General features: G+C 38.6%; 1 protein-coding gene across 5 annotated transcripts in view; it reads right to left on the bottom strand.

Moving 5' to 3' along the window:
* The window catches only part of PHKB (phosphorylase kinase regulatory subunit beta), a 192,499-nt gene that overhangs the window by 45,982 nt on the left and 119,811 nt on the right, over positions 1 to 26,706 (bottom strand). For all 5 annotated transcript variants that reach the window (XM_082676232.1, XM_082676233.1, XM_082676234.1 and 2 more), the window contains 6 exons: positions 11,120 to 11,175; positions 10,513 to 10,606; positions 5,797 to 5,880; positions 4,969 to 5,073; positions 3,717 to 3,799; positions 3,420 to 3,510 (listed from right to left, as the gene is read on the bottom strand). In XM_082676232.1, the coding sequence (XP_082532358.1) occupies positions 3,420 to 3,510; positions 3,717 to 3,799; positions 4,969 to 5,073; positions 5,797 to 5,880; positions 10,513 to 10,606; positions 11,120 to 11,175 (513 nt within the window). The remainder of the gene's footprint in view (positions 1 to 3,419; positions 3,511 to 3,716; positions 3,800 to 4,968; positions 5,074 to 5,796; positions 5,881 to 10,512; positions 10,607 to 11,119; positions 11,176 to 26,706) is intronic.

The raw sequence follows: 26,706 nt of genomic DNA, 5'->3' as shown, positions 1-26,706 counted from the left end.
GAACAGGATAGAAAGCCCAGAGGTAAACCCACGCACATATGGTCACCTTATCTTTGATAAAGGAGGCAGGAGTGTACAGTGGAGAAAGGACAGCCTCTTCAATAAGTGGTGCTGGGAAAACTGGACAGGTGCATGTAAAAGTATGAGATTAGATCACTCCCTAACGCCATAGACAAAAATAAGCTCAAAATGGATTAAAGACCTAAATGTAAGGCCAGAAACTATCAAACTCTTAGAGGAAAACATAGGCAGAGCACTCTATGACATAAATCACAGCAAGATCCTTTTTGACCCACCTCGTAGAAAAATGGAAATAAAAACAAAAATAAACAAATGGGACCTAATGAAACTTCAAAGCTTTTGCACAGCAAAGGAAACCATAAACAAGACCAAAAGACAACCCTCAGAATGGGAGAAAATATTTGCAAATGTCAAAGGATTAATCTCCAAAATTTACAAGCAGCTCATGCAGCTCAGTAACAAAAAACAAACAACCCAATCCAAAAATGGGCAGAAGACCTAAACAGACATTTCTCCAAAGATATACAGATTGCCAACAAACACATGAAAGAATGCTCAACATCATTAATCATTAGAGAAATGCAAATCAAAACAACAATGAGATATCATCTCACACTGGTCAGAATGGCCATCATCAAAAAATCTACAAACAATAAACGCTGGAGAGGGTGTGGAGAAAAGGGAACCCTCTTGCACTGCTGGTGGGAATGTAAATTGATACAGCCACTATGGAGAACAGTATGGAGGTTCCTTAAAAAACTACAAATAGAACTACCATATGACCCAGCAATCCCACTACTGGGCATATACCCTGAGAAAACCATAATTCAAAAAGAGTCATGTACCAAAATGTTCATTGCAGCTCTATTTACAATAGCCAGGACATGGAAACAACCTAAGTGTCCATCAACAGACGAATGGATAAAGAAGATGTGGCACATATATACAATGGAATATTAGTCATAAAACGAAACAAAACTGAGTTATTTGTAGTGAGGTGGATGGACCTAGAGTCTGTCATACAGAGTGAAGTAAGTCAGAAAGAGAAAGACAAATACCGTATGTTAACACATATATATGGACTCTAAGAAAAAAAAATGTCCTGAAGAACCTAGGGGTAAGACAGGAATAAAGATACAGACCTACTAGAGAATGGACTTGAGGATATGGAGAGGGGGAAGGGTAAGCTGTGACAAAGTGAGAGGGTGACATATGGACATATATACACTACCAAACATAAAACAGATACCTAGTGGGAAACAGCCGCATAGCCCAGGGAGATCAGCTTGGTGCTTTGTGACCACCTAGAGGGGTGGGATAGGGAGGGTGGGAGGGAGGGAGACGTAAGAGGGAAGAGATATGGGAACATATGTATATGTATAACTGATTCACTTTGTTATAAAGCAGAAACTAACACACCATTGTAAAGCAATTATACTCCAGTAAAGATGTAAAAATAAATAAATAAAGATTAAACAATGCATTAAGTGAAAGACTCATAAATGAGCTGATTAAAAATTGGAGAGCTGTCATTTTAGTCCATGTTGTAGATATAAACAAAGACTTCGCTGCTTAGTGATGGGAAGCTATTATCCGTTTCTCTGACTTTCAAAGTGCAGTGTTGCACGAACTTGTGGTCCAGCATCTGTACTGTCAGAATTAAGCCACTTGTGCTGTGTACGTGAAAATAATCTGTGCTGTTGTAAGTATCCTGGACAATTTGATAATGTACTATTTTATTGTCTTCTGAATCTGCATCGGTAGAGAGAGACAACTTATTAAACAGCTGTCCCAACGAGAGATGTTTCTGATAATATACAGCACAGTGCAAAATCCCTGACTCCCCTCCCCAACCCTGCTCTCAGTACATGGAAGCAAAATGTATGTCCTTCAAGCAGAAGGCTAGATGTTTATTTTCCGGGGAAACTGAAGAGCAGAAGAGAGAAAAATCTCCAGATATTGGCATCTGGGTTTTCCCCAGCAAAAAGGGCCTTTGCCACCAGACTACCTTACAAGCAAATTCATCATGACAATGATCCTTTTTCCCAAACACACAGCTTCCAATGAAGTTTTTATTCTTTCACTCTTAAAAATGAAGGGATAGCTAAAGATTACCAGACATCTGACAAATGTCTCCAACATGAAAGAATGAGCCCCCCAAAACAGAGAAAAAAAACCTGAAAGAGATAATGTAGAAAGGAAAAATTTCCAAAGCTCTCTAGTTAATGTTCTCAGAAGGATAAGACAACATATAATACTCAGGAAAGAAAGGACAAGATAGTATGAAAGGGAAAATTAAAAACATGACAGCAAAACACAAAACTCAACAGAGGAGCTACATGATAAATAACAAAGAAATTCCCCCGTGAAGCATTACAAAAAGACAAAAGAATAAAAAATAAGGGGAAAAGATAAAAACTTAGGTAAAAATCAATCAAGTATGCAAAATATTAGGTTGGCCAAAAAGTTCGTTTCTGTAATATCTTATGGAAAAACCCGAATGAACTTTTTGGCCAAGCCAATACAAGCACCAGTGAATGATTATGTAAACATGCCATTTACCACATTACCTACACAGGTCCCTCTTTATAAATTTTCCTCTTTCTTACTCAATATTGAGTATCTACTACATAAAAGACTATGAAATGATCACAACTTTTTAAAGGAAATAAGTTGATAATGGACTACAATTTGAATAGTTTATGTTAAAGGTCATAAAAGGATATTAAAAGAGAAAAGTATCATTTCTGGTCTGAGTGATTCTGCAGAACTGGTCTTTAAAGTTTGGTAAGACTTCAAAGCCCAGTGATGTTGAAAGAAGGAAAGCTACTCCAGGCAGAGGAAATGGAGTGAGCAGAAAGGGGCAGAACCTCACAAATTTGAGAACACAGTAAGTAATCTGTATTGGCTGAAGCAGAAAGAATGTTTAGTAGGAGATCATTGTGGGCAGAGAGGCTGCTATGGTTATAGGGAACCACAAAGGGCTTCTGTTATTTAGGAGCTATGAAAATAATGCTGTAAAATTCTGAATGGAACAAGAATTATCTCCAGGTTGGATGTCACTGTGTGGTAGGGAACAGAGCACTGGACCAGGGAGTCAAAGAACCTGAGCTTATACAGCAGGTCACTTCACCACTCTGGACCCCACCTTCCTCAAATGCAAAACTGAGGTCAGAGATGATCTCTTAAAGTCTGAAATTCTGGTGGGAAACCACTGCAATTGCTCAAGCATCAGATTGGAGGGATCAGATAAATGGGGTGATGGCAATAGGAACGGGAAGGTAGACAGAGAATAAAACCTTCAGACAAAAACCTTCCACAGAATATAATTAAGAAACATAGCTGTATCTGTGGACTAATTGTGCTGGAAACAGAAACACTGAAATTCAGAAGACTACCTGTAGACGATCAACGTGAACTTTGACTCCTCCAACCACTCCGTTCTTAAAAGCTGCCAGCATATCTAGTATGGGATTGAATCGGCTACCTCTGAAAAATATAAACAGATAAACAAAATGTGCATATTAACAACAGAATGAGAAATTAATTATCTAGTACTAAGTACCCTTTACACACGCAAAACACTCTGTCACACGCTGAGATGGATATAAAAATACAAGGAGGCCCTGCTTCCAAAGGGTTCACAGTGTTAATGGTGATGAGATGCATGCGCCTCAACTCTTTCAGCCACCTACCTTATATTGTCTTCCCGGATGAGAACAAGGAAAAGTGGATGTCCATGCATTTTCCAGTATTGCTTAATAAACTGTAGTGCATTCTATTAAAACATAAGAATGAGGCAGGATGTAATGGCACAGTATCTGAGCTGATCAGGATGCTTAACCATTAGTGGCAAAGAGCCAACAAAACTATTCTATATCAAGATAATTCATAATCAAACCCTGGATAAGATAGACTACTTAGGGGTAGAAATGTTCTAATACATACAAGTTAAGCTAGAAACCATTCTGATTTTAAACTTCGTTCTTAAAAATAGATCACACATGTTTTAAGGCTGCACCGCCCCCCACTCCTTTTTTGAGGCCTAATAAATACAGTTCGAAAATGGTCCCAAGGAAGGAAAATCAACCCAGGGTTATCATCCAGAAGATTAATTCTCACTCCACGTTACTGTAGATTTATATTACAGCCGGTAGAAGAGATTGGGGTGAATCTATACAGACCATTGGAAACATGAAGAGTTCTTTATTTGACTCAATTTCTATTATCATTATCATCATCATCATCATAATCATCATCCCATCAAAGACATACATTAACACTTCACTATGTGCCAGGCACTATTCTGAGGGCTTTGCATATATGAACTCCTAATCCTCAGGACAGCCCTATTCAGTTATACAGATGAGAAAACAGGGACACAGAGAAGTTAACTAACTTGCCCAAGATCACAGAGCTGGTAAACAGTAGAGTCAAGATTTTAACAAATGAAATCTGGCTCCAGACTTCATGCTCTGGGCCATGACCCTAAGCTTTTCTACTCTGTAAATGGAAAAGGGAGTGGAGGAGATTTTAACTGAGTGGGTATAATGAGTTAGGTGAGGTTTTACTTGAAATTCTTCATAAATAAAATCATTTTGGTAACTCAACTTTTGTTCAAAAAGTGATAAACTTACTATCGTATGAACATCGTTTCCAAAAAAGTTCCCCCTCTGCTTTTACAACTACAGTATATACCCTTTAGTTCCATTTGTAGAAGGTAGACAAGTAAAGTCATACAACTTTATATAAAACAGAATACATCTATTATTCTAATGCTGCAAGTAATTTAACTCTCCAAAGCTATGCAGATGTTGTTTTACTTTCATATTTGATACTGTATTAACCCAGTATCATAGACCCAGGAGCACTTAATTTAACAACATACGATAGAAATCACTAGAAACAAAGTCATCCCATTTCAATTAAAAGGTGTTCTGAAGCTACCTTTATGTCATCTATCAGCAGTAAAACATCTTGAGACATGTAGAAATCACTTAGGTCAAAGATGATAGGGTAACAAACCACAGTCTTTCCTAGAATGCGATAAATCTGTAAAGGATAAATTTTTAAAAAAAGAAAAAATATAAACAAACAAACAAATAAATAAATAAAACAGACCAAAGGCAAAGGTACAGTACTATAAGTCCTAATAAAAATTAAAACTGATGTTTAATTCTGAATAAGCAAACAAAATAATCTTATAAATCTACATAATGTTAAGAAGGTACAGCTTCTTGATTGACTCAGTATGCTAATAAAGTAGTCCGCCTCTACTATAAGGGAAAAAGCCTCCGTCTGAGTAAATACTACTATAATCAGGTATCTTACAAGGCTCAGAAACAAAAGAGCAGTGAGATGCTTATCTATTTTTAGAAGAGTTCGTGGTATCACACAAAATTAATTTTTTTTTTTTTTTTTTTGCGGTACGCGGGCCTCTCACTGTTGTGGCCTCTCCCGTTGAGGAGCACAGGCTCAGGACGCGCAGGCTCAGCGGCCATGGCTCATGGGCCTAGCCGCTCCGCGGCATGTGGGATCTTTCTGGACCGGGGCACAAACCCGTGTCCCCTGCATCGTCAGGCGGACTCTCAACCACTGCACCACCAGGGAAGCCCCCAAACTAATTATTGATATTTACTTGTAGAAAATAATAATTCAGATAATTAGCCCAAGTATATGATGAAATGTGAGAATGGATGCATAGCAGGTCAAACATCATTCCCGTCTGTGGTATTACAATCTGAACACTGCTCTCCAAGGAAATTTCATGAGTACCTTTGATGTACCGAGGCAGCCAATGGGCCTATCTGGCCTTCCGCAGAGTCCTAATTTTTCATTGATCCCCAGATGGAAATAAGCCTGTAAGACACAACTGTGTAAATCAGAGCCAGACAAAAATTCATGCTTTTCCTTTTTTGCCCCCTTTCCCCCCCTCGACTAATGCCCTGCTAATTTCTGATTTCTCCAGAGAAAAAGAGGCCAGGGAAACTTTATTCAATGGACTTGTAGGAAAACAAGCCAGCTAATGACATCAACTTAGATTCTGGGGCACTGGGAGATTTGAGAGCAAAACTTTTGCAGATCCATTTAGCAACATTCTAAAATTTGACATTGTTCTTACACTGTCATGTCATGAATTTATAACTTGCATGGCTCTATCTGATTCATACAAGCACACAGAGAAACAAATGCTTCCTCTGTGATAAAAATTTTGGCTCTTTAAAGTTTTAAAAAACAGGGCCACATAACTTCGACCAGATTCCCACCTTCAAGTATTTCCCACCAACATGGAAATGTCTTTACTGATTTTTCCGATTATATGAATTTTATGAAAAATTTAATCCACATGCTACAAGTGAATGGTCCTGTTACTCTCGTAACCCCTTAGGCAACAACTATTTCACTTTGGTATGTGTTAAAAGGAGTGTAATTTATTGTGTGATCCCTAAAAACACCAGAAGCATAAGATAGGGTTATAGATTTTTAACAGTGCATAGATAAATACCCATATCACATACACACATACATGTATATATATTTACATAAATGGGTTCATATACTATATAATCTGGTGTTCCATTTTTTTAAACTTAATATTGTTTTTCTACAAAGTAAAAACAGATAAACTTGGAATGAACTAGGGGTTAATTAGTGCCAGAGCACTTCATCCAATCAAGAAGTCTCCTTACCCTATTTAACATGGATCCCCTGATGAAGGTAGCTCCCAATTTTTAGTTATTTCAAAACCAATTCTGTAACCAATTTTGGACAGTATACGATTACTTCTTCAGGATAATTTCTTAGACTTGATGAATCAAAGAGAATATACATTCTCTTTCAAACATACTGCCAGGTTGGTCACCCTCCAGAAATAATGGACCAATTACTTCGACATTAAATGTGCATAGGCCATTTTTGTCACTCTCTTGAGTCACAATGACATTTCATTTTAGTTTTAAACAACTGTATTCAAATATTTTGTGGTGGACCATTTTCCCATATACTTAATAGCTATTTGTATGTTCTATGCACTTTTTCCTTTTTTCCCCTGTCTACTGGGTATTTGTCATTCTTTTTCATTTGTAAAAGATCTTGGTATGTTAAGAATATTGCTGTTTTATCAAATATTTTACTCAATTTGCTCATCTTCAATGTTGTTATGAAATGTGAGAATGACTGCATAGTAGTTCAAACATCACTTCAGCATTTGGTATTTCAATCTAAACATTTTTCTGCTAGGAAATTTCACAAGCACCTTTGATGTGCCAGGTTGTTTATGCTACCTTCAATTATATTTAGTTAAATCTGTCAATCACTTCCTTAATCGATTTTTGGCACTAGTGTTACTCTAAGAATGGACTTCCCCTCACAACAGTTGTAAACTGTTCTCCTATTTTTTTTTTAGTGATTTTATATCTAAATCATTAAAAAGATTTAAATCTTTAATCTGTCTGGAATTTATTTTTGTATCTGATGAGAGGTAGAAATCTAACCTAATGGAAAATCAAACCAACTGTCTCTACACAATCTACTGATTATCATTTGAACTGATTTCAAATATCAACCTCAACGTATACAAAATTAATGTCATCACCAGAGCTCTCTGTTCATTCTGCCATGGTGCACACATGTATGTCAGAGTTAGCTGTCTCCTTCTCCTTCTCCATTGAATGTTCCTAGAAAATAGCACCCCCTGAGTTGGCACTGTGCCTGGCATACAGCTGGTGCTCAGGAAATACTCGATGGATGAATGAGGGAGCAAGTGAATGTCCTCCTGAACCACATGTGCTGTGCATATTAATTCTGGAACAGCAGTGGTTTTAGACAAAGTCCACTGGCTATAAAAAGTACTCTATAAGCATTATATAGCATTGTATAGCTACACTGAAACTACAGTGCACAGCACTAGATGGAGACCACTTTCCCTTAAATTAATATTTATGTCTAAACTACTTTAGATTTCTTCTTTTAGGCAAATGATTATATTAATCAACCATGCACAAGTTAAAATGTACTGATCTAGGCAGATTTAAAGGAAATCCTTAAATACTACTCTATTACAGTAAAAGCATTTTCCTTAACTTTCTGAACCATGGTAGAGAAGGTCTATGACAATTAAGTAATCAGATGCAGAATGCTCACTGAATTCTAGGGTACTGATAATACCGTCCCTACATTGTACACATTCACACCATTTAATGCTCTGAAACACATAGCAGGGACCAAACCACCTGGAAGTACAGAAATACTTCATTCTACATCTGCAGTGTATTCAGATCTCCCATGAGGCAAATCAAACCACAGTTACCACATTATGAAACATTAACCACACACAGTGAAAGCCTTACCCTCAGCTGTCTGCCCTCACACCCTCTTCAGTGGGCTGAAGGAGGGTACAACTTCTCAGAAGAGAATAAGCAGCCACTGGCATAAGAATATGTGTATTAACTAAGATTTGAGGGAACATTTTCACTTTTAAAAGGTAGACTATAAGAAACAATGTAGTCGGCAGTATATCTTAGAGGGTGAATCCCGAAATGCAGCTAGCTTGAAACACAGAGGCTGTAGCCACAGAGAATTTGCCATCCTGACACGTGCACAGAGAAGCTGGGTTCCTGGTCACATATCTGTCTTTTTAGCCACAACACACACCCAAATTGTAAATCATGCGTTAATGCCATCTTTAAAACAACAAAGTTTAAAATAAGTCAGGACCTGTTATAAGTCTTCACGTTGTAACAGAATGCTTCCTACCACCTCTGTGACTCCTCAGCACCTTGCACTAACATCTGTCATAGCACCGATCAAAGTGGATTGTCATTAACTATTTTTCTGTCATCCCAACAGACCCAGAGGTCACTAACTGAGAACAGGGACAGAGTCATTTTATCTGTGTGCTCCACACAGTACTCTGCACAGAACAGGTGTTACGATGAATGAATGAATGAATAAAATGCCACATTCAAGTTATTTGGAGCCATGTTGGTCTCTTAAGTCTTGATTGTATGTTGTCTGGTAGAGTACAGATGCTCCCAGAAAGAGGTGCTAATATACATTAGGCCTGAAGATACAGATTCAGGTTAATTTGTTTTGAGAGCATGTTTATCAAAGAATAATAACCTTTGTTACCATTCTCTGGAGCTTTCAGTGAGAGGCCATAAAAGTGTATCAGCAAATACAGCCTGCACCTGAACGATAAGTGCACAGTGTTACAACCTTAGATTTTCTGCCATTCCATACAGCCTCCTCTCCTTGCCTTGTGGATCCTTACTTCCCTCTTGGCCTCATTTAGCCTCTTCTACAATGAAACCTAGCTTTCCATCGTTTACTTTGTAGTGTGATTTTAAAGTGTTACCTACTCCAGGGTTCCTTGCATTTTTAGCCATGTCTCTTTAATCGAGGGGGAGAAAAGAGCTCTAATTTGTTAAGGACTTTTGAAGAGCTGGTGCTCTGGGTGACCTAACACCCAGGTTCTGGTTTTGTTGTCAATGCATGAAGTCCAGTCTGATTAGCAACAACTCTGGGGCCTTGCATTTTCCCTGCAATGTGCACCTCACTTCTCTGAGCTTTTATTCTTTGTTGTAACATCAAGGTTTTAATAAAAAACATTTTTATCAGCTTAACTGACTCAATCAATCTTGATCACTTGAGAGAGACTATTCTAAACATTTCCACCAAACACCAAAAACAAACACTGTTTTTTTTGGCCAGGCGGCATATGGGATCTTAGTCCCCGAGACCAGGGATCAAACCTGCGCCCCCTGCATTGGAAGTGCAAAGTCCCAATCACTGGACCACCAGGGAAGTCCCATTCCTGTACTGTTTTTAATGATTACCAAATAAAAACAGTGGTTTAAAAATAATTAGTGGAGATCAACAATTTCCCATCCCTAATGAGCAGTAATATTCCTAAACTCAGGCATATGCTGCAGGGCAGTGCATACAAAAGGCCTCAAAAGTCATCTTTTAATCCAATCTAATAGGTATGTAACTGCATCAAATATAAATTCAGATGTCACTTTATAATTATTTTGAGACCCAGCAAACCAAAGAGGGTAGGAATTACTTCAGACTCCAAATAGTAAGGCAAGAGAAAAAGGGAAGTAGTTATTACCAACAATATTTAGGTGAGAAGATTTCTTTAATTGTTAATAAAAGGGAAAATAAATCAAATGTAAAGATTAATTTTATACACTACTACTAAAATTAAGGCTGATTTGTTATTTAAGTGGTCAGTCCAGGTTTGTAATAGACTTTAGCAAGGAGCAGAAATCAACAAGACCTATGAATATAACGCACACACACAATGCAGTTGTGTTTCCGTAACAGTGTCTGATAAAGTGGGTCTCTCAGCTTAATCAGAAAGACTTTGGATCAATGACCCTATCTCAGAATTGGATTTTTAAATATGCTTCTTGACTATAAACTAAGTCTAATCATCATGCTCTAGTACCTACATAAAGGAGACAGTAAAGAAGCAGAATCACTTACTTTCACGAGCTCCTGCTGGGCCCAGATCTGAATGGGTTCTACCTGTTGAGGAGTTTGAGTCTGAATACCATATGTGTTGAGGAAAACCTGAAGGCTAAAAAACACAGGGAAAAAAAGAGACATTTTCAGTAATGCATTTATATGGACAATGGTGAAGGAGGAGGAGAAAAGGGGAAAGACTATGCTAGTTTGGAGCACATTATTCATTTGTTAATGTCAGCAATATGTCATCTGCACTGGAATCCAGAGCCCTCTTGGGTTCTTCACAAAGCATCAGCTGTGAGCTTTGGGGGCTGCCAGAGAGGTAAGCACTAACTTGGGGGATCCCCATAATCTGTTTGCATTAATTTCTCAGAACTACACACCAGGCAACACTGGCACTGGTCACAGACTTTAATTAATATTAACACCAACTAAAACAAAATTATTTTTAAACATGAAAAGAATGTTATTCTGGCACTTAAAGTCACATTAGTGACATCCTTGAAACCCTGTGAAGGGGTCTATGAAGTTAATTTCTACCACCACACTCAGTATTATAAGCCTAAAGCAATCAATCCCCTTCCCTCCCCCTCAAAAGAACACGCCACCCATCTGGATTTCATACCGTTGGCTTTCTGCTATGAGCGCTACATAAACAACCAAATCATTTTCCAGTGGGCCCTGTAATACAGAATAAGGGAGGGGGGAAACATTTTAAAAGATCTGGTCATCATCAACTATAATGAGAATCAAGGACAATAGTAACCATCTCTGAGCAGTTCATTAAGATGATGGACACCAGCTGGCTCTAAGCAGTTGCCTCTCTTTCCTTGCTCTCCACTGCCTACTAATCAATTTGATGGTGTAGACAGAGTAATGGAACACCAAGGAATGGAAAGCCATAAATCTCACCACTACTGGAGGGGCTAGTCTGTCAGGGCTATTTTGAACGCTGCATAAGAGTAGTTTGGGGACCGAGAGTCATTTTCCGTCATTTAACTATGAAGGGAAGAGTGGGAACTAAAAATAAAAACCTAACTTACGTATTCTCTAAAAAAATGACTGTGAGTTAAAACTGTTCATTTGACATCTTCAGCACATAAAGCTATTCCCTTTCTGGTTAGCCAATTTTCCTTTGGCACCTGATACACCAAAATAGCTTTATTCTAATATATAGCTTCTACGGTAGAGAATGAACTACCCAGTTGACTATATAATTACCACCGTGTTAGTTAAATACAAGCTGTTGGGCTTAATAGTTCTAATCAAACATAGTGTTGGATATTTGCTACTTTTTGTGTGTGTGGAAAAGATTCACTATAGCATATATTATGCATAGCTAAAATGAATCCAATTTTGAGCTTGTACATAACTAACACAGAACATTAAGAAGCACCAATAAATTACAGTATTAGGAAGCTCTGAAAATTGTGATCAAATATAATTTCTTCATAGTAATGAATCCAACATTCCCAATAGTATGCTGTAAAACATTTGATTTACTATCAGTCAGTTCCTCTCTATGGTATTTAATATGCCAGTAGAATTTATGTATGATAGAAGGCAAGAAATACCAGAATACATATATCAGCAGTAAGTAACATACAAAGGATGGTTCCCAGAATTATTGTGAAAATGCCATTTCAGGCAGTCTTCAATGTGATTTAAATGAATATATAAGGAAAAATATGATGGAACAACCTCACAGAAATAAATAGACATTAAAAATGCTATAAATTCTATTTTTATTTGATAAAGACTTTAAAAGTTGATGTTACTCAAAAGGATGAGAAAAAGTAATTATTCAGAGTCTTGTCAAGATTTCTAACAAATGAAAACACTAAGCTTCATTTTTCGTGGATGAAATCTCCCATTCATCAAAAGAAGTAACCTTAGAGCGGGCCATTATCTATAATCTTCAGGGCAATTAGAGTTTTTAAATAAAAAGCAAGTGAATACATATATTAGAATGCAGATGTTATTCCACTAACAATAAATAAGGCAGCTTACAGATCCTAATTGGTAAACTGGTTTCTTCGTTTTGAATCACAGGCCTGTTTAAGACAATGTTGTTTCTATTTGTATGACAGAGCACTCAGATCTAAAATGCCCACTACACATGTTGAATCATAGTGAGCATCTGATTAGGAGACTATTCGATGGTTGAAGAACTCTTTCATTTGAAAAGTCAGCATTTAGGAAAGTTCCAGTTCAATAACCATCTACCATAATGAACTCAGGCCTTTAACACCAGCCCAAGCGGGACGCTTCACCCCATTTCCACCCACAGAAAGAATTGTGCGTGGCCGGTCCCACCCCAACAATTTTCTTCCTTTCACTGACGAAGTTGGAACTATCTTTTCTCTATTTTCATAATTTTCTTCAAACCTCCAAAATTACTGTCTAAACCAATGAAGTCTCTCTGAAAACTGCCTAATAATAAGTAATACCTCCTATTTCTGAATGGTATTTTCCTTAATAATATTATAATATTTTCTGCTTTTAGGTTCACAAAGTACACACGTGCGCGCGCGCACACACACACACACACACACACACACACACTCAAGCCCAGTGTGGTACTAGTGCTCTCCATTTTATAAGCATGTATGCACTTATTCATTTGACCAACAGTTAAGACATACAAGAATCCACGCTAGACTCTGATATTACAAGATGAATACAACCCAGTGCCCATCCTTGAGTTTAGTCTATTGCAATAGATAGATAAGTTTTCAAACGTGTTTATTATCACAGAAAAGTATCCCACTGATATCTTCCTTTGCCAGTATAGATCTACCTGGTTTAAAAAAAAATGGCTGAAAGACATTACATTATATGGATGTGCCATAATTTATTCAAGCCATGTTTATTTTGATAACATTTAGGTGGTTTCCAATATTTCGGAGAATCCTGAGGATTCAGGGAGAACAAAGTGCCAAGTACAGTATTTGAAACATAGTAACAATAAAGGGCACGAATATTTCCTGCAGCTGTACTTACAGTTTTCACACCTATCCTAGGGCAGCTGCTTTCTCTTCCTTGTTGAGATTTGCTGTAACATCTATGTTGCCCTAGAATGTTTTCCACCATTCTAAGACATTAGGACCATCCACTATCCCATTTTTATGACTAGTTCTTCACCAAATAATTCCAAACATCTTTTCAAAGAAATCCTCAGATGACTTACCACCTTCCAAGTTTTCCCTCCCTTTATTTCTCAAACATAGACTACCACTATTTCCTTACTTTCCTTGTCTCTGTTAGTTCTGTACTCTGCCATCTATCCTGCTTTGCCTTTGAGATGGAAATCCTTACCCTTTAAGTCCTTGTTCTTCTATTCATCTCACTTCTTTCTCTTTCTCTCTTACCAAACTCATTCACTCTGGTATCTTTCATTATCACTTCTAAGCAGATGATTCCATATCTATATTTCTAGTCTTGAACTTTCTCTTGAGTTCTATCTAGTTCCCACATTTTTAACTGCTTTCTGGACATTTTCTTTTGGCTATTTTCAAAGTTAATAGGTCTAAAACTCAACTCCTTATCAATCCTACTCTACCTCAAATAGACTCACTCTAGCTCAGAACCTCTGAACCACCTTTGACTCCTCTCTTTTACCCTCAATATCCAATTTGTCACCAAAATCCTGTTAATCCTTCCTTCATAAAATACATTGCTTGAATCTTCTTCTCATTTCATTTCTATAGCAACATTCAGGATTGAAAAGTAACAACAATAGCAACAATCACTTTACAGAACATCGTACATTCTGTGTGTGAGGAGGCACTGATCTAAGTGCTTTAACAAACCATCATCCCATTTTACAGGTAACAAAAATGAGGCACAGAAAGTTTAAGTAACTAATCCAAGGTCATAAAGCTAGTAAATAGCAGAGCTAGAATTCAGATTCAGGCAGTCTAACTGCAGAGTCTGTGCTCATAATCACTCACTTACTCTGCCTCTCAAAGAGTGGAAAGAGGGCAAGTTTTAGAAGTGAAATACCCACAAAACAAGTTCCATTCTTGTCACTTCCTATCCCATGATCCTGGTTATCTAATAGGAGCCTTAAACTTACCATGGACAAAACTGAACTACTGATTTCCATCCTTAAATTCACTCACCCTTAAAGTATGTCTTATCTCTCTTTTTTAAATTTTATTTTTTTCTTTCTTTCTTTTTTTTTTTTGCGGTATGTGGGCCTCTCACTGTTGTGGCCTCTCCTGTTGGGGAGCACAGGCTCCGGATGCGCAGGCCCAGCGGTCATGGCTCACGGGCCCAGCCGCTCTGCGGCATGTGGGATCTTCCCGGACCGGGGCACAAACCCCTGTCCCCTGCATCAGCAGGCAGACTCTCAACCACTGTGCCACCAGGGAAGCCCTAAATTTTATTTTTTAATTGAAGTATAGTTGATTTACAATATTGTGTTAGCTTCAGGTGTACCACAAAGTGATTCAGTTATACATATATATATATATATATATTTATTATTTTCCATTACAGGTCTTTACAAGATATTGAATATAGTTCCCTGTGCTGTAGAGTAAATCTTTTTGCTTATCTATTTTATGTATAGTAGTTTGTATCTGTTAATCCCATACTCCTAATTTATCGTTCCACTCCCTCTTTCCCCTTTGGTAACCGTAAGTTTGTTTTCTGTCTGTGAGTCTACTTCTGTTTTGTATATAGAGTCATTTGTATAATTTTTTAGATTCCACATATAAATGATATCATATAATATTTCTCTTTCTCTGTCTGACGTACGTCACTTAGTATGATATTCTCTAGGTCTATCCATGTTGCTGCAAATTGCAATATTACAATGTTTTTATGGCTGAGTAATATTCCACTGTATATAGGTACCACATCTTCTTTATCAATTCATCTGTCGATGGACATTTAGGTTGCATCCATGTCTTGGCTACTGTAAATAGTGCTGCAGTGAACACTGGGGTACATGCATCTTTTCGAATTAGAATTCTTGTCTTTTCCAAAATATATACCCAGGAGTGGGATTGGCTGGATCATATGGTAACTCTATTTTTAGTGTTTTAACGAACCTCCATAGTGTTCTCCATAGTGGCTGTATCAGTTTACATTCCCACCAAGAGCGTAGGAGGGTTCCCTTTTCTCCACACCCTCTCCAGCATTTATTATTTGTAGACTTTTTGATGATGGTTATTCTCTAATAATTAGCAAAGTTGAGCATATTTTCATGTGCCTGTTGGCTACCTGTATATCTTCTTTGGAGAAATGTCTATTCAGCCTTTTGCCCATTTTTTGGTTGGGCTGTTTGTATTTTTTTTTATTGAGTTGTATCAGCTGTTTGTATATTTTGGAAATTAACCCCTTGTCGGTTGCATTGTTTGCAAGTATTTTCTCGCATTCCATAGGTTGTCTTTTTGTTTTGTTTGTGCTTTCCTTTGCTGTGCAAAAGCTTTCAAGTTTGATTAGGTCCCATTTGTTTATTTTTGCTTTTATTTCTTTTGCTTTGTGAGACTGATTTAAGAAAATATTGCTATGATTTATGTCAGAGAATGTTTTGCATATGTTCTCTTCTAGGAGTTTTATGGTGTAATGTTTTATATTTACGTCTTTAAAACATTTTGACTTTAGTTTTTGTATTTGGTGTGAGGGAGTGTTCTAATTTCATTGATTTACATGAGGCTGTCCAGCTTTCCCAACACCACTATTTCTTATCTCTTTAATACTGTGCACTCATTTGATCTGGCCAAAAATGTGTAAGTTATCCTTGATTCCTCTTTCTCCTTCAAACCTCATAACCAGTAACAGCTAAAACAAACAAAAAAGACAACACTTATTGAACACTGTGTAGTCATATTATTTACTGATCAAAACACCCCTATTAGGTAGGTTACTACAATTATCCTCATTTACTAAGGAGAAAACTGAGGTGCAGAGTGGTTAAAAAACTTATCTAAACATCATATAGCTAGTAAGTGGCAAAGTAGGGATCCAAATATGGGCAATCTCATCTATCTCTTAAACATTACAGTGTACTGTCTGACTCTCTAATGCACTGCTAACTCACCAATAAGTCCTACTGGCTCTACCTCCAAAGCACATCTCAAACACACCACTTTTCTCCAACTGCACTGTTACTACCACCCTACTCAAAGTCACCATGATCTTTCACTTGGTCAACTAACTGTTCTACCTACCTCAGTCTTACCCCACAATTCACACAGTCTATCCTGCAAACAGCAACAGGATGGTTTTTTAAAAAAGTGTAAATCAGACCATGTCACCTCCCCGCCAACATGCATACACACAAACACCCTGTTTAAAACTCTCCACTGTCTTCCTATTGCCCACAGAATAAGAACCAAACCGTTTACCACAGCCCACAAGTCCCTACATAATCAAGCTCCAGCCTACTTCTTCTTTCTCATTCTCTCTCCTCTCCTTCACCATGATTTAGCCACACTGGGTTCTCTCCACTGAAAATGACAACTGTGTTCCTATCTCAGGGCCTCTGTACTTACTGCACTCTTGCTTGGAATGTTTTCCCTTCAGATTGTTGCATGAGGCCCTCTTGTTATACAGGTCTCAACCATCATCACTTCCTCAGAAAGGCCTTCATTTTCTACTGTAGCCAGCCCCCCTCTATTACTTTACCTTATTTTGTCTACTTCACAGTACTTGTCATCTCCAGAAATTATTTGGTATTATTTACTTATATATTCACTGTTATTCATCCCCACCAGAAAACAATTCCCTGAGGACAAGCACTTGATCTATCTTGTCTATTGCATAGAAGAATGCCTGGCACACGGTACGTGCTTACTGTCTGATGAATGATTGCCTAGGCAAGTTTCTCTATGTTCTTCTGTGCTTATCTATAAAATGAGAATAATGCTATTTAGGAGGCCTAACACATAGGCAGAGGATCAAACAAAAGAGGGCCTATAAAAATATTTACAAACTTTAATCTGCTAAACAAATGATATTTATATTATTCTTTGTTGTGTGACTATATTAATTAACCTCTCTAAGCCTCACTTTCTTCATGGGTAAATTGGGATAATAAAAGTGTCTATAGGGTTATGAGGATAATACATAACATATATAAGCATTTAACAGTGTCTGGCATATACTCTTTTTTTTCAATGTAATATACATGCTTTTTTTAATTGAAGTATAGTTGATGTATAATATTAAATAAATTACAGGTGTACAATATAGTGTTTCACAATTTTTAACAGTTATACTCCATTTAGAGTAATGATAAAATATTTGGCAAATACTCTTAAGTGTTTAAAAACCATTAGCCCTTTTATCAATCCAGTAACATGACTACAATCCTGGATCACTGTTACAGGCTTTCTGGACTTTCTGCTTCACACTTGCCTTTGCCCATATTCTATACTTTATGGTTAGGGAAATTTTCTTGTATCTGTGATTTTCACAAAGGAGGTGGTGAAAGAATATTTGTTGAATGAATGAAGAAATGGGAGGAAGGGTGGGTAGGTGAGTAATAGGCATATTTCTGTCATGTTTAGGACATCACTTTTATACTCCAAAACCAGTGTTTCCCAAATAAAGCCCCAACTTCCTGAGGACTTTTACAACTTCACTTCTACCTGCAGTTCCCTGTTTGTCTTAGAACACTCCACTAAAAAAATAAAAAGCAGTTCATCATGTCCATCTCAAGTTTCTGTCTTCTGTCCTACACTTGGACTGTTCTTTCTGTTTCTTTCTGCTTATCCAGTTCCTGGCCCACTCTTTCAACCTAGTCTCCTCCATAAAGTCCCCCAAACATCAGGATGCCAAGATATCTCTGTCTCTATCAGCAAGAGCAGGTACTGTCTGCATGAGTCACTTGCCATCTCTCTGCCAGGGCTTTTTTCATGTTTATGAGTGGTCTGTATAATTACAGAGTGCACCCTTGACGGATGCCTCATGCTCTTTTCTCACTTAGCACGTACACAGCACATTATACCAAAAGAAGGCAGTTGGCACTCATTCGGTGGTCTGGAAGAAAAATATTTTTTTAAAGTATTGTTACATTTTTATTAGCAATATACAAATCTTTCCTTGAGCATAAAGGACAAATATTTGCAAATATAAACAAGATATTTTTAACAAAGGGAAAGAATCATAACTAAAAGTATACATATTTTTATAAGCTATTAAGGATTGTACAAGTCATTTAAACTACATGATTCAGGACCAACAACGTGTAGTTGAAAATATTCTGATTTAAAACTTTCATTTCGGGGGCTTCACTGGTGGCGCAGTGGTTAAGAATCCGCCTGCCAATGCAGGGGACACGGGTTCGAGCCCTGGTCTGGGAAGATCCCACATGCCGCGGAGCAACTAAGCCCGTGCTCCACAACTACTGAGCCTGCATGCCTAGAGCCCGTGCTCCGCAACAAGAGAAGCCACCGCAATGAGAAGTCCCCGCTCGCCGCAATGAGAGAAAGCCCGCACGCAGCAACGAAGACCCAATGCAGCCAAAAATAAATTAAAAAAAAAAACAGAACAAAAAACCACTATCATTTCTATAAATGAATAAAGTCATATTGGGTTTTTTAACAGTTTTTTAAATTGAGATAAAAAACCACATAACATGGGCTTCCCTGGTGGCGCAGTGGTTGGGAGTCCGCCCGCCGATGCAGGGGACGTGAGTTCGTGCCCCAGTCCGGGAGGATCCCACATGCCGCAGAGCGGCTGGGCCCGTGAGCCATGGCCGCTGGGCCTGCGTGTCCGGAGCCTGTGCTCCGCAGCGGGAGAGGCCACAACAGTGAGAGGCCCGCGTACCACGGAAAAAAAACCAAAAAAAACCCCCACATAACATAAAATTTACTATCTTAATCATTTTTAAGTGAACGGTGGAAGAGAAACTTTTATAGTGTAACTTGCTGGTGAGCTGGGCACTACCTGTATTAATATTGCAACCCATCTTGCTCAAAATTTAAAACTATGGTAATTAAAACACTGCATGTACATCTATCTAGATTCTAGTTTTCAAATTATCCAAATCAGGTCAAAGTAACAAGGCTAGGAGATTTTCAGCTGGGAGCTATAAATAAAACAATATAATACAACTTTCAAAGGGTATACAGAGAAATTTAAATGTGAATGTACCCTAATGGTTTTCCTTCCCCTTGTTCTTTTTTTCAATTTAATTTTAATAGACAATTAATTCATATGGTTCAAAAAATTTTAAATTATGAAAAAGTTTTCAGTGAAGTTTCTCTCCTACCTGTGGCCCATGCATCCACCCCACCACCTACCAACCAGGCAATTACTATGATTACTTATGCCCCTTTCCAGAGTTTCCTTTTGCCTATAAAAGCAAACAAGAATCTATAATCTTACTTTCTCGTATTTTAGACAAAAGGTAGCATACTATCAGCACTTTTTCCCACTTAATCATATATCATGTATTAATACACAGAACATGCCCTCATATTTTGTTTTAACTGCGTCATATACCCTTATTTTTTATATGTACCATACTTATTAATGTCATCTTTTCACATCTTTTATCATTTAAGGCTAGTCAACCTTTTGCAACTGAAATCTCTGAACATGGTTATAGTTAAATCGTGGAACCATTAAACATCAGGTTTTAATTTTGCTTATAAGAGTAGAACAACCACTCAACCGAAAACACTCAGAGGCATTACTACCACTGGCTTATGTGGGGGCACTAGAAGATTGTTATCAGAAAAGATCAGTAAGATGGGATTTTGGGAGGGGGCAGTGTTTTGGGAGGGGGCAGAGGAAGCATGTGGGTCTTTTCTAGGAGAATGGCACACAGAAAGATGTATAGATTCTGTTCATTTATAACTTATTCATGGAAATAACATGACAGCCTAGTAATAAGATTTATATTATTATTTTATTGATTACGTTTGTTTTGTTGTCCAGTTTAGAATGTCAAGGAATTAATATATCTCAAGAGTCTGCCAGGGCTTCCCTGGTGGCGCAGTGGTTGAGAGTCTGCCTGCCGATGCAGGGGACACAGGTTCATGCCCCGGTCTGGGAAAATCCCACATGCCGCGGAGCGGCTGGGTCCGTGAGCCATGGGCGCTGAGGCTGCACGTCTGGAGCCTGTGCTCCGGAACGTGAGAGGCCACAACAGTGAGAGGCCCACGTACCGCAAAAAAAAAAAAAAAAAAAAAAAAAGAGTCTGCCATATGTACTGTCACAAAAACTCCCATTTTTAAAGATCAGGAAACTGAAGTGAAGAGTGGTGAAATAATTTGTCAAAGGTCGGTGGTAGAACTTAAACCTGACTGCAGATATGTCTAAGTCTAAAGTCTATGGTGCCTGTCATGGTATATATTGCATGAATTACGTGCTGTTTGCTGCTGTGGTTTGTATTAGTTCAGGTTCTCCAGAGAAACAGAGCCAACAGGGTGCGTGTCTGTGTGCGTGCTTGTGTGTGTCCACGCACGCATGCGCACACATATTTGTTTGTGAATGTATAAAGAGAAGAAAGAGATTTACTATAAAGAACTGACTCAGGCAATTAAGAAGTCTGGCAAATCCCACAATCTGCAGGGTGAGTAGGCAAGCTGGAGACCCAGGAGAGCTGACAGTGTAGTTCTAGTCCAAAGGCCAGGAGGCTCAAGACCTAGTTCTAGTCCAAAGGCAGGAAAAAAGCCAATATCCCAGTTTGAAGGCCATCAGGCAGGGAGAATCCTCTCTTACTTGGGGGAGGGTCAGCCTCTTTGTTCTACTCAGGCCTCCTGGGATGAGGCCCACCCACATTAGGGAGGGCAATCTGACCTGCTCACTCTACTGATCTGAATGTTAATCTCATCCTGAAACATCTTAACCCTCATCCAGAATAATGTTTGACCACATATTTGGGCACTCCATGTCCCAGCCAGGTTGACACATAAAATTAACCAACACACAGTTGGTTACAGTCACAGGGAGCAGAGTGGTGAGCAAAAGCCTTTGTGTTCTACCAACAGTCACTCTTCATTCACTCGACATCAGGTCTAAAGAAAACTCAACTCCAAGTGGTGTCTACAAAACACCTATTTTCTTATCTCCTTTTTGATAGAATATATTTCTTAAATTCTTGGCAATTAAATTTAAAAATTACCTCTTCTATTAAATAATAAATACAGTATGTAAAACTCATAATTCTTATTTTTGCAACATTGTATTAAGCTCTGGTCTAAGTAGCTTTATTATTTTTTCTTTTTTTTTTTTTTTTTTGCGGTACGCGGGCCTCTCACTGCTGCGGCCTCTCCCGTTGCAGAGCACAGGCTCCGGACGCACAGGCCCAGCGGCCATGGCTCACGGGCCCAGCCGCTCCGCGGCATGTGGGATCTTCCCAGACCGGGGCACGAACCCGTGTCCCCTGCATCGGCAGGTGGACTCTCAACCACTGCGCCACCAGGGAAGCCCTAGGTAGCTTTATTTTTAATATGCCCTATGCTGCATAAAATAATCTACTGTGGCTGGCTTGAATAGGTCTTTTACTGAAAGAAGGACACAGGAGGAGGGAGAGAAGGAAAGAAAAAAAGAAGCCAACAAATAAACGGGTCACACCCCACCCAAGGCTGGTCTTGCCTCAAGGGCAGTGCATTGAAACATTCTCTGCGTCTGCTTCTGGGGCCTTAAAGAAACTCATTTATGCTCATTAGCCTTCATCAGTAGGCCCTACCAACATCCAGCATTTTTTCATTACACTCTTTTTTCAGCAAAACCTCATTAGCTGAAGAAACCAGGCAGATGCTTTATACATCTCAATTCCAACTGGAGACACCATATCCACAGTATTTTTCCTGCAAGAGCCAAGTAACAGGCTACAGCAGTTTGAACACAGGCACATCCTGATTGGAACACACTGGCATCTTATTCTGACATTTCCAACCAAGCCAAAGCAGCTACTTGGAGAAAATGAATAGGGATTCAGAGGAAAGTGGTAAGTGGAAATACCAACAACAGCATGGTTAAAAAGCTAAACTTGGCTTAAGAGTAGAGAAGGCCAGGGAGAAAATGGCCTTTTAGGATCCCTGTATTTATACATTGCATTAGTGATTATACAAGCTTTCTATTTAAGAGGAAAACAAATGAATTTTAAAAAGTATTCCCAGACCTCAGACACACAGTTTCAAATGCCTGAATGAATAAATCGGGCAATGGTTTTTGAGAGCAGTCCTTTCAATGACTGCAATTATCTTGGAAGAGAATACTAATCATCCTTTTGTCACAACAAATTAGTTTGTTAAACTGTTTTTACTCCTGTCTAAGCACATGCTGTAACTGAACGTTTCTATATTTTTATCTTAAAGAAATGACTGTGCTAAAGGTCTTGTTTATTTCCTGGAAACGATGCTAAAATGATTATATGGGCCCAGGTGGAGAAACCCTGACTCATGGTGTTCACACAGATTTAATCATAACCAGCAGGAAGAACAAATGATGAGAAACTTATAAAAACACAACAGAGTGGTCAACATAGAGAAAGACTGGTAAAATGAGGGTGAGATAGGGGAGGTAGAGGCAGAAGAAGGGGAGTATAGGTTCCAAAAATCTAGCCATTTCCCTCTCAGGGTTTCCATGTCATTTCAAAGGACCTCAGGTGTTGGGTTACCACCAATGAAAGGTCTCCAGCGGTAGACAAATGGAAACCAGCTATTTAGAATCAAGGGGGAAAAGGAAGCAAGTTATAGCAAGACAACTTGTTTTTGGTTTTTCTCCTTTGGATGCCTGCACGGACTAGATCATTTCTCTGGTGTCTGAGTTGAAATGCCAGATGTAGAAGGGGCCATTTTTATCATCTGGGAGTAGGTTATAAAAAAAGGTGTGAGGGAGTCCATGAGAGGACTCCACTTCAGCCAGAGCAGCACAACTTTTAAAGTATTTTTTATGCTGAAATTCTGCCTAAGATTTTGTCTGAAAAATGTGTTTCCTTGATAAAAATCAGTAATCCACTTGATGGATGAGGAAACTGAGGTACAGGCAAGGGAAATGGTCCAGGTCCTGAGCAAGTTAGTGGCAGACCCAGAAATAGAATCCAGGTCTCTGTACTAACTTGTTCTAGTGTTCTCTCTACCAAATCAGACTGCCTCATCTTACCAGCTTGACGGTAAACTTTTCAGTACACTAGAGAATTGCCAAGTGCACGACTCCATGTATGAGTGGAAATGAATGGACAGGCCACATGTACAGTTATTACAATGTGAAAGCCACCTAAGAAGAGAGGCTTTGAAGGGGGAAAAGTATAAAAACCTGTGCTACTTTCTCTTTCAGCACTAGATGCTCTTCTCAAGAACAGAAAGACTGGGCTAATTAAACAGTGCAAGGGAGAACCTGTGGTAAGATTTATAGCTGCTGGGTTAGAGACCGAACAGTTACAGAGGAACCCAGCAAGCTCTAGAATCCAACGAGCTTTTAACTATATAGAGCCATGTTCACTGGTTGAGGCCAAACTGTTTCTAGTGTAGATTCTCACCGGGGACCTGACTGCGGGGGACACACGCTACCATCGCTCTTAGCAGAGTAAACCTAAATGTCTTCCATATTGATGAGATCACAATGCAACAAATCTGTGTACTAGAAATGCTCAGGGTTTGTTCACCTGTTCATTCATCCAAACATCATGGTAGGAACCAGGGATGGCTGAAAGATAGATGAAATGTTATTCCTATTCTTCAGGAACTCACCATAGAACGGAGAAGACAAACTATATATGGAGTTCAGTAGGATAGTAAATACAATGCTATTAACCGGTGGGTGCTTTGAGGGCAAGGGAGGGAGCATCTAATTTAGTCTCAGAGAATTGAGGAGGACTTTATAGAAAAAGGTATATGAGCTGTAAGAATGAAAAGGATAAACGTAAAGGATGATATAATAGAGTAACTGAAGATAGGGCTACTTTAGATTAATGGTCAGAAAATAATTCTCCTGGGGGGTGTCATTAAATCTGAGACTGAATTCAATATCAAGAAGGAACAAGATCTGGTAACAAACACTCAGGCAGAAGGAATAGCAAAGGCCCTGAGAAGAAAAGGCTTGAAGAGTTTGAGGAACTAAGAGGAGACCAGTGTATGTGGAGTATAACAAGCAAGCAAAAGAATAAGAAGTGAGGGTGGAGTTAAGGCTCAAAAGGGCCTTCTAAGGAAACAAGGCATTTGGCTTTCATCTAAGTGGAACGAAAAGCTACTTTTTAAAAGGGTTTCAAACAAGGAAAGACTCAATGTAATTTACATTTTTAGAACAATAGTAATAAATACATATATAGTACCTACTATAGGCCAGGCTCTGCCCAAGCATTTTATATATATTAACTTGTAATGGCTGCTATATAAACATGATTGGCAGAAGGCAGAGTGGACACAAGGAGATTCATTGAGCACTGCAGTTGAGAGATGATAGTGGTTGGAATGAAGAAGGAGCAAGTGAAAAGATCTCAGGAGTATTTAGGAAATAGAATTGACATGACTGGATTGGGAAGGGGAGAAGTAGTGACATAGGTATGGAGGAATCAAAGATTACTTCTATGCTTTTACAAAGTTTGAAGGAGAAGGGAGTATTCAATGGTGCTGAATATCTTTGAGGACAAACAGACTAAAATCTGAAAAAGATCAATGGATTTATCAATTAGGAGGTCAGGAGTAAACTTTTGCATGTATTTTAGTAGGTTGGTGGTATAAGCAGTCAGACTACATAGGGTAAAGAGTGACTGGAAGCTAAAGAAATGGAGATGGTGCAAGTATTTTTCTAAGATGTTTGAAAGGGAAGGAAGGAAGGGAACGTGACAGGGGGCACACTTGAGGAATTTTTTTCTTTCTTTCTTTTTTTTTTTAAGGTCAGGGACAATTAAACATCTCTATAGACTGAGAAGAAGAAGTATGTAGAGGGAAAGAGGTTGACATATAGAAGAAAGAATGGATATCAAAATAGAACAGGATAAAGGTGGAGGGAAAAGAGTTGGGTGAGTTAATGCCTGGGATTCAAAAGAAAAGATCCATTCATTATTAGAGGTATCTCAGCATGTACTAGAATACATTAGTCTAGTTTTTTCTTATTCAAGTATAGCTGATTTACAATATTATATTAGTTTCAGGTTTATAACACAGTGATTCAAAATTTTAATAGATTATACTGCATTTAAAGTTATTATAAAATATTGGCTATATTCCCTGTACTGTACAATATATCCTTATAGCTTATTTATTTTATACATAGTAGTTTGTACCTCTTAATCCCCTAACCTCCATTAGCCTAGTTTTGTTTTTTTGTGTTTTTTTTTGCTGTACGCGGGCCTCTCACTGTTGTGGCCTCTCCCATTGCGGAGCACAGGCTCCAGACGCGCGGGCCCAGCAGCCATGGCTCATGGGCCCAGCTGCTCCGTGGCATGTAGGATCTTCCCGGACCAGGGCACGAACCCGTGTCCCCTGCATCGGCAGGCGGACTCTCAACCACTGCGCCACCAGGGAAGCCGTATTAGCCTAGTTTTAACCTTTATTTTTACAGACACTTCTGAGAATTTAAAACTCTATCTCCCACTTTCAACAATTTTGACCCAGTGCAAGGAAGGGCTCATGCTCTGCTACATACTATTATTTATTCTTCACTGCCACCTTTAACTCATATTCTTGGGCTAACTTTATTAGTTTCTTCAGTCTCTGATTAATGATAGAAGAGTCATAATCGGTGTTCAGTTATCTGACCATGCTACAGTGTCCCTTTTGCTCTCCAAACCACACACTCCCACAACGGAAGACGTTTTAAATAAGATTGAGGAAATAATAAGGTGCTCATAAAAATAATTAAGGATAAAATATGAAGATTTTCTCATGAAAATTCATAAAATTTATGAAATTATATAAAATTGCATGCATTACATGAATATGGCCTTCTCCTAAGCCACTGAAAGTGATTTTCAAAAGATATATTTCTTTGGCATTATATTCTGACATTTCTAATTTAACATTCTTAAGAAGTATGGGATACAACAGGATAATGTAATCTGAGAAAATGCAACAGACAGTTAAGTTGTATCTATGCCAAATCAAAACTATCAATACAGGGCCACAGGACTTCCGGGAAGATAGCGGAGGAGTAAGACGCGGAGATCACCTTCCTCCCCACAGATATACCGGAAATGCATCTACACGTGGAGCAACTCCCGCAGAGCGCCTACTGAACGGCTGGCAGAAGACCTCAGACCTCCCAAGGGGCAAGAAACCCCTCACGTACCTGGTTAGGGCA

This window comes from Grampus griseus (assembly GCF_964374135.1).
Source record: "Grampus griseus genome assembly, chromosome: 19".
NCBI classification, from domain to species: domain Eukaryota; kingdom Metazoa; phylum Chordata; class Mammalia; order Artiodactyla; family Delphinidae; genus Grampus; species Grampus griseus.
This window is presented reverse-complemented; position numbering and strand designations above follow the sequence as displayed.